Genomic DNA, 14,371 nt, shown 5'->3' with positions numbered 1-14,371 from the left:
TCCTTGTAGGCGCGATGTAGGTGGTCCGGCAAACATGACTAAACATTGACTTATATGTCTTCTAGAATATTCCATTTTCAAACCTTGATCAAAATAGCTGCTACCATGCAACTTTCTTTTCCTCCTAGATGTTTACCCTATTAAGAAACATCACACAACAGTCATTAAGTAAAATGGGTAAACCCAGTTTTTGTCCAGTGAGACTATTTGCAATGTACATCTACTTTGTACTGATGTATAAAAATCTACAGTATAATTATGCATCTGTATCACAGCTAATTTTGTAGGTGAAATCTCTTTTTTCACCATCTGGTAGTACTTATTATCTAAATAAACTAGGTAAGCTATAAATGCTGCCTGATAAAGGTATAAGACAGTTGCTGTTGAGATATCTTAATTGTGATTAGAAATCTTTTTCTAAAGTAATCCACAAAAACTGAAATTCTTTTCACTAATTGGCTCATTTTGAAATAAAAACTCAGTGACTTCCAAGTGATACCTGTTCTTAGCCAATGGATATAAGATGTTTTCTGCCATTAAAAGTTTTGTTGCTTTAATTTATCCAGCATAGTTAAAATGGCAGACACCCTCTTTCACTTACACACCAGTTTTGAACACAGATTTATACTGGTATAAAAGTGTTTATACCTATATAGCTCATTCTGATTCCGCAATGCAAAATAAGCTGTATAGTATCTTATACCTGTAGAAGCGTGCCCACACTTGGTCTTTTACCAGCATAAGTGTATCGGCAAAAGATCATGCCTTTGACTCACATACTTGTTCTGGTAAAAAGTGTAGACTGTGTCTTCATTGCCCATCGATGGGGCCCCATCTGTTGTCTATGAAGAAAATTTGGTGTTATGACTTTTTGTGTACCTCTTTATTTTTAACTAATTTTTTTACCTCTCCATTTTTACAACACGTTGCTTATATAGTGCTTGTTAATCTACCATCCACAAGATAGGGAGTTAAAATAGGGTCCCAAAGCCACTTTCTAATTGGGTATACTGCGTGCTTTGGTGTAGAATAAGTAGTTAAGACATCAGGCCTAATTGCAGATATTATTGTTCCCTGCATCAAGACAGAAAATGCTATCACAGCTCCTGGTATTGAAAACTGCCAGAGAACCCTATTGACTCTGGTTCAAGTTTAGCTGGGTTTCTGCTGCTCTCCTTATCTGTTTTGATCTCCTAATTAAACCAAAGTATTTATAACCTGTAATTCAAGATATTCTGATGACAGAGATATTTTTAATTTATGATTTAGCCTTAAATTTTCCAAGATGAGTACTTTGTAGTAGTAAGCGAATGGCTATAGCAACTTCCTTTGAATTAGGTGAGCTTTTCCCCTCTTAGTTTTTTGACAGAACTTTTTTTCTCACCTTTAGTTTAGTTACATCTCTCAGTAACCAAAGAGAGCCGTAGTTAAGGTGGCACTTTATGCTCTAAAAAGCTTATGCTGATATATTCATCTTAGGTGTTTCCATGTGTTCATCACTGCTGTATCTACTAACAGATTTTTATTAAATGATTATATCTGATTTTAATGTACTTTCCCTGTGAAATTGATATGGACTGGGAAAACAGGTTACAGTATATGGTTAAGCAACAATTTTTTCTTCATCCCACAACTTGGTATTAGATAGATTATTTTAAAGTGCAGTTCTGCTCCGTAAGTCCCTGTGAATGTGACACCTAATTACTTAATGGATTAGCTCCATGTGTGTTCACTAATATCCATTTGGTTTAGTGACAAAAATAAGTTTACTGCTTGTTACTCCTGTCAGCACTTCAGAACTACAGCAATTGAGAGCGCAGGCTATATTTTTTTTTCCTTCTTGTACATCACCAACAGAGGAACCTAAAGAAATTAGGTGTCCAGATCCCACTGAAATTTGGGTTCCTACCTCCTTTAGGCTCCTTTGAAAATCCTGATGAGATTTATTTACTAACACTCAATGAGTTACACTTGAGCAAGCACGCTGCAGGGAGTGAGGTGTCACTGCTGGCACTGAGGGCATATTTTGGTCTACAGATGATGATGATAAGAAAAGAACCCACCTCATCAGTTGGATCTCAGGTGGAGTTTGCAAGTCTGGCAGTTGAGTGGCGAATTCTAAACAGACATTAACTGTGCTCATTTTACATATACCATATTAAATGTGGAATCCCGCAATGCCATTTTACAGACCCTTTTCAGAATAGAACAACATCTTAAAAGAAAGCTGCCATTTTTGCTTGACATAAGCAGTCTGAAAATCTTGTTCTTGGAAATAGCTCTCCAGAGTCCATGTCAGTACGTACAACTGGGTGTTATGATCTCTGTAATAAAGCTTAGCACCTTTTAAGTCATTTCGGTTTTTCTTGTTCCAAATTTCCTTTTGACTTCTAACTAGTAACTCAAGCTGTTGACTTCAGGTAGGAGACTGTTGTTCAAAATCCTTCTTTCTGAAGTGCCTGACAGCAATTATAGAAGGTGCAGCAGTATGTACATCCAATTCCAGCTGCCTTAAACAGATTTAATTGGTATACTATAGAAAACACACAGTAAAATTGGTTTCACAGCTTTTTATTAACTCAGTATGAAAGATCTCCTTAAACAGATCCCAAATATTACAAGTATTTAAGAAAACTGAACACAGTTCAATTTATACTGCTATTGAACACAATTGGTGAACAGTTAGGGCATTTAAATAGCTCTTAATATCAATGAGACTTGATAATTAGCGATTGCATCCCCGCCTTGTATTCTTACCCTGTTCTCCTTGTTAGTGCAGTTCTTGTAGTAATTTCTGACCACGTTAACTCTGAGCATCATTTTTTCCCTAGACTCTTTACACTCTAAACAAAAAAAATTACTACACAATTCCATCCTGGGCCACTACCAAAAAGTCACTGTTATACAGGGGACCAGTGACAGTTCTCATGTCCAGCACCACTAAAGCAACGGTTCCCAACTTCACGTTGCCCATGACTATGAATTGGTACCTAAACTATCTTCAAAAAAGAGTACACACCTTTTTTAAAGGAAATCGTCCACTTTCTCCTCTCAGTTCCCAATAAGTAGTAATATCTGACAATATTATTTCCTACCACCACATCTTTGGAGAGTTGGTTCACTCTTCTAGTAAGGGAATTACTTGAAAAAGGGACCAGGACTGTGCCATAATAGACTTGCAAAGAAAAGTGTATTAATTACATTATGTGTCTCTTACTAAACTGTATACACAAGTAACTCTCTTGCCTTTTTCCAAATAAATTGGATTACACCCCGAATGCTTTACTTATATATTTTATACTTCTGAAATTTTTTCAACAGATTACAAAAATAAACATGAAAAAGACAGTTAGGCTTAATATTAGGAATTATGATTTTAGAGCAAAACAATTTTTTAAGTTCAGATATAGGTTATTGCAATAAAACTACTAGCTGCTAGTGGTTAAGTGGCCATAAATATGGCAACGTTTATTTTATAGCATAAAAGGGAAATTCAGGTTATATGGCTGTTCGTTAAAGATGCATCTATTACAGTATGAGAGTTAAAATATATCTATGGCAGCATAACTTATTTCCTATATGAAGCTATATTTATTCATCTTACTGCAAATGTCAGAGTATTTGAAATTCAGTATTCATGTTTGGTCAGGTTTATAAAATACCTCTTTCTTTTTCAATATGGGCTTGTAAATTTACTGAACTGTCACATAAGTAGATTATTGAAGATTTCCAGCCAGTTGGCTTCACTTGAGAGATTTATGCATCCAAAAAGCCCCAAGAAAAATGGAAAATGTAAGCAAATTTAGTTAAATCAATTTTTTTCAGTGCTTCATGAAATCATTTAATGGATTTAGCTCTTGAGTGTCCCTAACAGTGTAATCAACATAAAGTTAATTTAGGCCTTGTCTACGTTGAGCTTTCTGATAAGTTACTGCAAAGTAGCTCCACCAGCATTAGCAATGCAGGGAGTGCTAGTGTAGCTTGGTTGAGGGCTTTTTGTACTATCACTTCTCTGGGAGGAGGAGTATGATTCAAAGGCAAAAATGCCAGCAGCCAGTCTACACTTATGCTCTCATTTGTAGAGCTACCACTGTGCAGTGGGAGAAATTGACCAAAAAAAAAATTTAATGCAGAAACAGCCCTAGAGTGGCTCAGGACTATGAGCAGGCTTGTCTAAACTCCTTCATAGTCTGAATGATGACTTTGCCAGTTTCTGTTTTTGGGTCCACTATATAGTTGTGAGCTGTAGCAAATACAAATGGTCTTTGTTTCAATAACAAAACCATTTTTATGGAATGAACATGCACTATTTTGGAGATATTTGGCATGCATACACTCCATGTGTAATTGTAAAAGATGTACATTGGTTAAAATGCTTTTAAATCGAATTGCAGTTTCCAAAACTTGCCTTTTTATTAGAATGTCAAATGTCTTCTTAAATATACTGGATTAAAAATACTTTTAAAACCAACCCATACATTTTGTACTGATAATTTTGGAGTGAACAACATGTGGGTAAGAGTTGTGAGGGAAATATTTTAAAATGGACAAGAAATGTTCACAATAATTTTACATTCCTATTGATAATAGGAATTCAACTAGCCACATGTTTGAATATGAATCCAAACATAACTGGATCTAAATCAAGTTTGAAAGTACCATTAAAGTGTCTTGGGAAGAGTTTCATTCTCTTCCTTTAAATATGACAAAAGCATCTGGGATGGATTCAAAGGGCCATATTATGGTTCAGTAACCGATGCAACTGGATTCTAGAACTTCTCTGATAGAGCTGTTACATTATACAATTCAGTTTTGTGTAATGTATAAGAAAGATAAAATTAAATCCCATTTCAAACCATTGGCAAATAAGTTCAAGGCAAATTAAGAAATTCATTTGTGGTTCTGATGTTCATATGTCATACTAATGCACAAGTTTAACAGCACACAAGTAATCTACATGGATAAGGGGCAAAAAAGAATAGTTGTAAGAGTCATAATGTTGAAAATTCTGACTTTCATGTTCCTGAAACATGGTGATTTAGAACCTAGGACCATCTCATGTCACTTTTTGTATGCAGAATTCCTCATTGAAATCAGTGGGAAATTCTTTAACATGATGGTATAAAGTTGTTCTTGATGTTTTCCTATTGTTTTTAATGCATTATGAGAACCGTTGTTTTAAAGAAACGTTAGCAGGTGGATCTTTTTTTCCCACTTCCAACTTGTAGGCAACCAAATAAGTTAATTGGTAAAGCTTCATAGGTAACTAAGCAAAAATGGGTTCTTTCTCTTTGTAGACTAAAAATTACCTCCCATGTGAAAAAGATCCATTCTTAGTGTAATGTAGAAATTACACTTGAGATTTGTTAAGTGTACTTAGTCTTCTTAGTCTTTCATAAGGATTGTTTATTTTTTTTATTATTATTATTTTTCTATTTGTTCAGGTGGCAGGCACAATTTGTAACTCTAGTTTTGATTACTAGTTCATGTTTGCTTTTGTTTTCTAGGCACTCTGTTTAATAGTGTTGCCATTCATTCCTGCATCAAACCTCTTTTTTCCTGTTGGGTTTGTAGTAGCAGAACGAGTGTTGTATGTCCCTAGCATGGGATTCTGCATTTTAGTAGCACATGGGTGGAAAAGATTATCAAACAAAAGGTAGGTCAAAAAATAGAGGGTTTGGGGGGGCGGGGTGTAATTCTATGAATAAAGATAGTAGACAGAAACCAGGCACAATTAATTAATATCTGTAAAGTGCTTTGAGATTGTCTGATGTAAGTGCTATATAAATGTTAAGTATTACTGCATATTTATCTCTTTGTTCATTATAAAATAAAGGTAGATAAGTGGCTCTGCAAGCTTCTCCTAAAGAGCTCTAACCAGGTGTGTTTCTGTCTTTGTATGTTATATCAATTATTCTAGTCCAGGTTGCCTCTTGAACAAGGACTGCCAGTCAGGATTAATTTTTGGCAGTTTCGTGATGCGAACAGATGTCCACAAGGGACTTGGGAGGAGGTCCTCAAATATATTGTCAGGCTGTACTAGAAGGATAGGAGTGGTTTAATTAGGCCACAACTTCATTATTAACTGTCTGGGAGTACCTGGCAAATAAGTGTACAGCGTAGGTAACTCCATGATCATTTCAGTATCTACCGGGGGCTTCTGTCAGTCTCCCCACATTTTCCATCCTGGTCCCCAGCCAACCATCCCCCTATTCCCTGCAACAAGGGTTTAGGTGGGGCTATAATGGGGGATTTGGTGCCCTGCTGTACCAGTTATAGGAGCCCAAACCCTCCCTATTTCTAGTCTTTTAACAAATGCCTTCTTTAAATCCTTTACCAAATTATCTGATCACTGTATCCTTTGCCTATGGAGTACCTGCACTGGACATCCACTCCACAGAATTGAGTTGCAACCTCATAGACTAATGCCTGTTCCTTGCTTACGCCAAATAAGCTTCCCCTTCCTCCCCCGCCCCGAACCCATTACTTTGCCTCGGTCAGTCTGGCAGTGAGGAGGAAATTCCTTCCCAGTCCCCTGAGAAAGCAGCACCTATCGTGGGAGCTCACAGTGGATCATGACCAAACCTAGTATTTCACCACTTTCAAGGGTGGGTGCTGCTTCGGTTGGTCCAGAGGGCTTCCCCCACCCAGCTTCTGCCTATGTACTCTCCCCCATCTTCTGGTCACCGGGGGCAGAGACAAGTTAGGATCCTCACACTGATCTGCTCTGCAGCTACAGCAACATCCTTGCCACTTCCCCACCAAGCCAGACCATGTACCCCAGCCCTCCCCGCTTAAGATGCGGTGCAGTAATTTTAACTAGTATTCAAAATGTTATTTGGACCTATAATGTCATTGCTTTAAAATGTGGTGTTCATTTGGCTCTTGTAGATTCTTGCAATGAGAGAGCCATGAAATTCAACCTTTCTGCTATTTTTAGGTGGTAATGAGTCTTTTGTTTGAAAACAAATTTTGAATAGGGAGAAACATATTTACTCACCTGCTTATGTTGAAATCTGTCTTTTTTTCTATTAAAAAATGATCACCAGTCAGAGGAACCAATGACATCTTGAAAACTGTCTCAGATTAAGGGCCTGTATGTAATTTTAAAATTACTTTTGTTTTAAATATACTTCTTGAACTAAAACTTGGAGGTAAAAGAAGCTAGTTTTGTTGGTTTATGTGTAGGATGAACATAAATCCCATACCATTATCACAGGTGCTTTCAAAATGTTGTTCTGCCTTGTGGTAGTGTTTTGCTTTTCAAGTGTCTGCACTGTACATATGCAAATATGAAAGGCTAATGTACTTAATCCCATTGCATCACTTAATATTACAGGTTCAAATATTGTGAAGCAATCGTGGAATTCATATCACCACCTTCACAGAAGAGTATTTGGGTTTTTTTGATATTTCCCTGATTAATTCGCAATCCTTTATCCTGAGCACTTTATTAGCTTTTAATATTTCTAATTCTTTGTGCCTTTGCACATCTGAATTGAAAAGATATTTTACAGTTGTTTAAGTATAGAATAATTGGGTTAAAATTTGTTTTGAGATTTGAATTTGGAAACTGAATCAAATGTTAAGAAAGGAAGGTAGTCCTTACCTCCCTCTTTCTCCTGATCCACAAATTGTAAGCTCGAAGGATTTGACTTGTGTAATTAAGTTTCTATAATGTATTGGTAAAAAGCAAATTGGGAGTGTCTTTCAGGTGATAGCAGAATTTACAGTGCAGGTAGGCTTCCATCTTGTAACCTGAGTGGTGCTTTCAATTGAGTGTATGGTTCACTACTGAGCATTTCTTCATGATTTTTATATTCTCTGTGATTTATCTTTTTCCAAAGGGTGTTAGTGTCAATAAGTGTCTTTTTCTTTAATAAAAATTTTTTAAAAATAAAAAGATTCTTTGAAACCAAATATTTTCTATTGCAGTACAAAATTCTTTATTTCAAGTTACATGCTAATGTTGCTGCTAAGTAGACCTAGCCTTTCTAAGCCTAATAATTAGTCCCATCTGTTTTTAGATCAAAGAAACACAAATGTTTAATTTTGTTTTCCTTAGCATTGCTATACATTTTCTAAAGATTACGCACAAAGAAATATAAATTAAGAATTTGTTCTAAGGAGAATATGTTCAAACTTGACTTATACTTTATTTAAAGGACAAATACTCTCACTTGTGTATATTGAACTACATAGTTTATATAATGTACATATAAAATATATTTCAGTTTGCTGTATATTTAAAAATGTTGATTACTGGTTTAGTTTTATGAGATGCAGAGCTAAGGATGGACAGTGGCAGCTTCTGTGTACAGGGCCACCCTATAGGAGACATTGCACAAACTCCCAGTCTCACTTTCACAGCCCTAGGACTACAGTGATATGAGAGCAAATGCCTTATAAATGGACATGAGATTTCCTGCTGTCTGATACCTGCCATCTGCAGAGCCTTTCCCCTGCCCCCTGGACACTATGTTCATAGGAAGGTCTCAGGTGTCCCTGGACCATTTGCACAGGCACCTAGAGGGTCTTGCGTAAAGAGAGAGACCCCATTGTCTCAGGAAGGTGTGGGAATAGCATTAGTTCTCTTTTTGAAAAGAGAACTAATGATGTCTTGGTAAAGGGGCAAGGATTGATTATATAAATAAGGCATGTGCCAATTGCCATAGTTTTTCTGGCCTGTCTTCCTCATAGGTCTGCACAATATCTAAAACATTTTAAATGCTACTGTAGTATAAAAAAGACGTTTGTTTTCATCATGCCCCCTGGGGAAGCAGTAGTCCCTCACTCTTATTCCAGAAATACAGCACACAGGGAACAATTATTATAGAACATACAATATAAGAAACAACTGACAACGAGCCACTGCAAGTTGTTTACATTTACATTCTCTGTTGCATAAGAGAAGCATTTTAAAGCTTTCTTAAAACCAAACAATTTTTAAATGTATTTACCAGAAGGTTACTGTGTCCTTACTAGTTTTTTCCCAGTGGATGGATTGGGATTTGGGGTCCAAATGATCAGGCTGCTACCATATTTTCTATATCTGTCTCAGATAAATCAAGTAGCACCCCCCAAAACACCCAGTCTGGATAGAAAATAAACTCTAGAAAAAGAAGTTTCATTATTTCAGGCCAAAAGTGACCACTGTGGTCATCTAATCTGTATGACACGGGCCTTAGAACGTCAAAATAATTCCTTGTTGATGAAGTTGTATTGAGGAACAGGCTGGTCACCTAATGCTGAATTTTCCTCATTATTTTCCGTTTTTAAAACTGATTTAAAAAGCTAAAGATACATTAAAACTTTCTTCCGTTTAAGAAATTGTAGTGGCCCCAGGCTGTTATGTGATTGTGAATAGACAAGTTGGTCCAGGAGACAACCTCTCCACTAAGATGATGTCCAAACTATGTAAAAGTTAGAGAAATTGTGCATTAAAAAGCTTGTATAGGATGGTCCTGTATTAGACAAAGATGATGGAATAGATCACCTAGTAGGCATTCTCAATATCTGCTTTTTAAAATACTTAAATAACTTTTTCATTTGACTTCAGGATCCCATTCATTGCCTTAATTTTGAATTGGGCTTTTGAGTTTGTCATATGTAAGGACCTCCCACATTCTTATTTTAGTTTTAGAAAAGTGTTGTGGATTATTGTAATAGACTTATTTATCAAATGGACATTGTGACATTATAATTGATACAGTAAATAAAAAAAGTTTGAGGCTAAATATTCTGTTCCTCAAAGTTCAGAGTTTAAATTAGTTGCTAGTTTTCAATTGGAATAAATTACAGTATCAATTGCAAAATGTTCCCTTTTCTTGCTTTAACTCACCAATGAGTAACAGTTATACCTACTCTCTGGAAGGAGGTAAAATATCCCCCTTAGCATAATATTGAAATAGTGTAGTGGGCCAGTATTTTTACACCTCTGATTTTAATTTGGTTTTGGTTTTTTTTGTTTAACAGTGTGCTGAGAAAGCTGTCCTGGGTTTGTCTGTCTGTAGTGCTATTCACTCATGCCTTAAAAACACTGCACAGAAACTGGGATTGGGAATCAGAATACACCTTATTTATGTCAGCTTTAAAGGTACAGTATTATGTTTCAAAGTGGCGTAGGGCAAGTAGATAATGGATCATTGGCTGCACTGGAAGAAGGACAGGAGACACTAGATGTGGTTTAATTAAGCCGCAGTTTTATGCTTAAATGTCTGGGAGTAGCCAGCAGGTAAAAATGTTCAGTTCTGGTAATTCCATAATTGTTTCAATAAATATACCCGGTGAGCTTCCATCAGCCCTCCCCCTTACCCATCCTGGTCCTCAGCCAACCTGCTGATCGGACCTCGCCATCCCCCACCTCAAATGAGGTTTAAGGGGGGAGGGCTATAAAGAAGAGGGGATTGGGTCCTTGCCATTCCAGTCATAGGAGCCACAACCCTCCCCCTGTATTTCTGCTCCTTTAAAGACTACTTTGTTTAAATCCTTTGCCATTTCTGATCACTATCCATTCCATATGGAGTACCTGCACTGGACATCCACCCCACATTTACATAATTAGTTGCAATATCATAGCCTAAATCTCATTTCATGTTTGCCCCAATTAAGCTCCCATGAACCTGCTGTGGGGGAGGTGGAAATAAAAAACCGTTCTCTTTGGCCAATCTGGTGGTGAGTGAAAAATTCCTTCCCAACCCTTAAATAAAGTAGCAACTAGTGCAATGCCCACAGTGGATTCTGACAAACCCCCATATTTCACCACTTATGTTGGAGCAAGGGTGGGCGCTGATCTGCCTGGTCCAGGTAAAACAGGGCTTTTCCTGCCCTGGCATGGACCTATATAATTCCCCCTCTCTTTCGGTTAGGAGTTAGGATGGGTCAGTGTCCCAACAGTGGCCTGGTGTGCAACTGCAGCAGAAAATCATTCCCTGGCTCTCTAGCCCTTAAAAAGGGCACACACCATTTTCCAGCAAGCCAGACAATGGCCCCCCACTACTTACTGTGCAGTGAGACCTTTTTAGCCAGTTTCTTCAAAATTCTAAGTGCAGCTGGGCAAGATAATATTGGAGAATTGCAGTGTTTGGTTTACAAGTTGTTACATCATGGGAATCCTTATGCCCAAATAATTGCTTCTGAGAATGTTTTAAAACCAGTGTGTCATCTCACATTGGAATTAATGTGCAAAAAAAAAATAAGGTATTGGGGCTTTTTCTTGATTGTGAGTAAGCACAATAAGCACACATTTGAAGGTGTTGTAGAGTATGGTTGATCATTTGGATGAACCCACAGATGCATTTATTCTGTTGAGGACCAGATCTCTGAAAAATGTGAGCCCCAAAAATAAGCCATCTTTGAATTAAAGGTGAGATGGAGGAGTCTGTTTACTCTTGGATGCCCATTTCCCTTTAAGAATTGTAATACAGATTGGATGGGTTTTGGACTTTTATAAGGATTGAATTTGACAGAGCCTGGTAAATAAAACAGATCCTGGGCAACAAGTTTACTTTACTTGCTGTAATTCTCCCAATCTGTGATTTGATATTCTTTTTACATAGTAGTTTCATGGAATTTATGTAACTTTCTAAATTATTTGCTTTGCTTCTTTAAATGTATTCAGTATAGTTAAAAGCACTCTAAGCGATATATACTTGAAATTTAATATCTGTATGCCTTCCATATTCAGGTAAATAAGAACAATGCCAAACTGTGGAATAATGTGGGTCATGCTCTAGAAAATGAAAAGAACTTTGAAAGAGCTTTGAAATTCTTCGTACAGGCCACACAAGTGCAACCAGGTAAAAGTTATCGATGAGTTGCATTTACTCAGGTGCATTCAGTGGTGTTGATGATTTCTTCTTAATAATTTGATACTTTAAGGGAATCTCTCTTTTTGTAGTCTATTCTAAGTGCACTCTTTCAAGAAATTACTTCTGCATTAATTATGTTTGTTTCCGTAAGTGAACTTTAAATCATGTAATATATTTAGTAGGTTGACTATAGCGAGATTATTCTCTGTAAGAAACGTGGACAAAATATTATCTTATTGTAAACTTTTCTGAGTGAAGTTTTGTGGATCTACAGAAATGCAGGGTTTTTAATCTCTTAAAAGGAATACAGTCTAAGTTGTAACAGAGGTTAATGAAGCTTAAGTACATATGCAATATTAATACTAAATATTCCTTATACTTTATGTATTGTTAATACGGTATTGACACAAAGGATGCAGGTAATACTGTTATATTTTTTTTTAGTTTTCAAACCTATCTGAAAGGAAAAAGTAAATAACTTACAGTTTAACATGCATATCATATTTGTGGAGCACTACACACAAAATTTGGTGTGCTTTTTGACATTCTATACAATGCACAGTACATGTTTTATTATGTAGGAGTTGTGGTTTTGGAGTGCATTATAATTAATTGTATGGGTGGGTGTTTTGTTTGAAATCCAAAGTCAATAGAAGTTTTGATTATTTTTTTTGATGCAGTTACAGCTACAGGGTATTAGCTGTTTAAAAACAAAGGGGAGAGAGTGAAAAAGGATTATTGTCACCCAAGGTACTTTCCACTTAAGCTGCCATGGTGAGAGAAAAATTGCTAACCAAAAACCCTTATGATCATTTAGCTTTTGTATGCCACACTCTTTTTCTGTTTTAGTGGTTTGTTTGTGGTTTTGTAGTCTCAAAATGACTTCAAACTGCTAGTACTATTACTGTTTTCAAAAAGCTTTAGAAATAATTGTTTTGCTTTGATATTTCATCTTGCCATTACTCAATTATGAATTAACCTTTTAAGTGCTGTGTATTAAACTATGGGGTCACAAAGCTGTTATAGATTGCACTCAGTTCCTTTATCAATAAAGATATCTGAGATTAATATGTTCAAATAACTGTGTAAATTTAGCCAAAAGAAAGGAAAACAGAAATTTTCTAAAGAGAATTGGAAGTCATTCCTGGCTTCTTGAAAGGTAACTTTGAAGAGTGGTTTTGTATTTTAGTGAGGTGGTTAGTATTCAGATCCATTTGCTGCTCTTATCAGAATCAGACTTTTAGTCTTCTCCATCATGTAGGGTTTATTTGATTACTTCCTCTGCCTTATTCTGTAAAGAAGACATAAAAAGCTCCATTGGGTTCTGTTTTGGGATGTCAGTGCTTTAAGCCCAAAGGGTATTTAGTTTGATTCAAGACGAGCACGTAAGGTCTGCCTTCGTCTGTAAAAGAACTTTGTAAAAATGCTTATAATCTGTTCTTTGAAAAGTCTCTCACTAGGAAGTCATATAAAAACATTTATCCATGTGAGCCGATTTGTCATCCTCTTGTCAATTCTACTTGAACTGATCTGCTGGATAGCCACGTAGAAAATACTGCAGTCGTTCACCTCAGATTCTTTCCTAGATAATGTTCTCACATATGGAATCAAAATGTATGGGATGATGTACAAAGTATGCTTAGAACAATCTTGTTCAGTGTTTTAACATCAGCTTCTGAACATTGAGTGCTTTTAGCCAAGAATCGATTTTTACCGAGTTTGAAAACCCTAAAAGGGATCTACTGAGTTCTTATGAATAAATAACCTTGGCACAATTCTGCTTATAATGTTTTCCTGTGTTACTTTTTCTTTTGTATATTGTGATACAGCAGGGCAAAGGAACAGTGGGAGAGGGGAGATATAAGCTCTAGGCTAATTAAGGCATGGTTCTCTGTACTCTAGGGAAGATTACTACAGGTTCATTGGAGCACCTGTAGCCAATTTAAGGCCCTGTCAGGAACCTAATAAATAACCCCTGCTTCAGGCAGACAGTGTGTAGCGAAGATGGAGAGAGGACTGGAGTTTGGAGGTGTGTTGCTGAGAATTGAAAAACCAGAGAATTGGAGTAAGGGAAACCCTTCCCCAGCGTCAAGGACTGAGGGTCACCCTGCCCAAGGTGGAAGAGGGTAAGAAACCCACAGGGGTTGAGAGGGGCTGAGGCTCAGAGTGAGGAGCAAACCCAGACCTCTCCCCCACTTCCCTCCTCTACCACCTGTCCAGACAACTAGTAGGGCCCTGGGTGCCCCAAGAACAGGGTCAAAGGGTGGCGTCCAAGCCCCTCTGCCAAGAAAAGCACGGGACCTACCGTACCAACATCAGCCGTTTTGTCACAATACCCATGTCTTTATAAAAGAGAAACTCTTAATTTTTATCTCCTGCTTACTCTTAACCTAAAGTCATAATTTTTATATAATTCTTATGCAGTGTAACTTGTCCCTGTGCAGAGGCTTGTACACCTTTTTGGTTCACCCACAGTTAGTTATTGTGAAGACTTTTCGTTTATTGTCACAAACAGAACTGTGATTTCAGGTGAGAAGTGTCGGGAAAAGTTAGAACTCTTC

General features: G+C 36.9%; 1 protein-coding gene across 3 annotated transcripts in view; it reads left to right on the top strand.

Moving 5' to 3' along the window:
- The window catches only part of TMTC3 (transmembrane O-mannosyltransferase targeting cadherins 3), a 44,436-nt gene that overhangs the window by 23,778 nt on the left and 6,287 nt on the right, over positions 1–14,371 (top strand). For all 3 annotated transcript variants that reach the window (XM_077832528.1, XM_077832530.1, XM_077832535.1), the window contains 3 exons: positions 5,508–5,656; positions 9,976–10,096; positions 11,687–11,798. In XM_077832528.1, the coding sequence (XP_077688654.1) occupies positions 5,508–5,656; positions 9,976–10,096; positions 11,687–11,798 (382 nt within the window). The remainder of the gene's footprint in view (positions 1–5,507; positions 5,657–9,975; positions 10,097–11,686; positions 11,799–14,371) is intronic.

This window comes from Eretmochelys imbricata, chromosome 1, assembly GCF_965152235.1.
Source record: "Eretmochelys imbricata isolate rEreImb1 chromosome 1, rEreImb1.hap1, whole genome shotgun sequence".
NCBI classification, from domain to species: Eukaryota; Metazoa; Chordata; order Testudines; family Cheloniidae; genus Eretmochelys; species Eretmochelys imbricata.
Note: the sequence above shows the minus strand (reverse complement) of the source record. Positions and strands in the feature narration are given on the sequence as shown.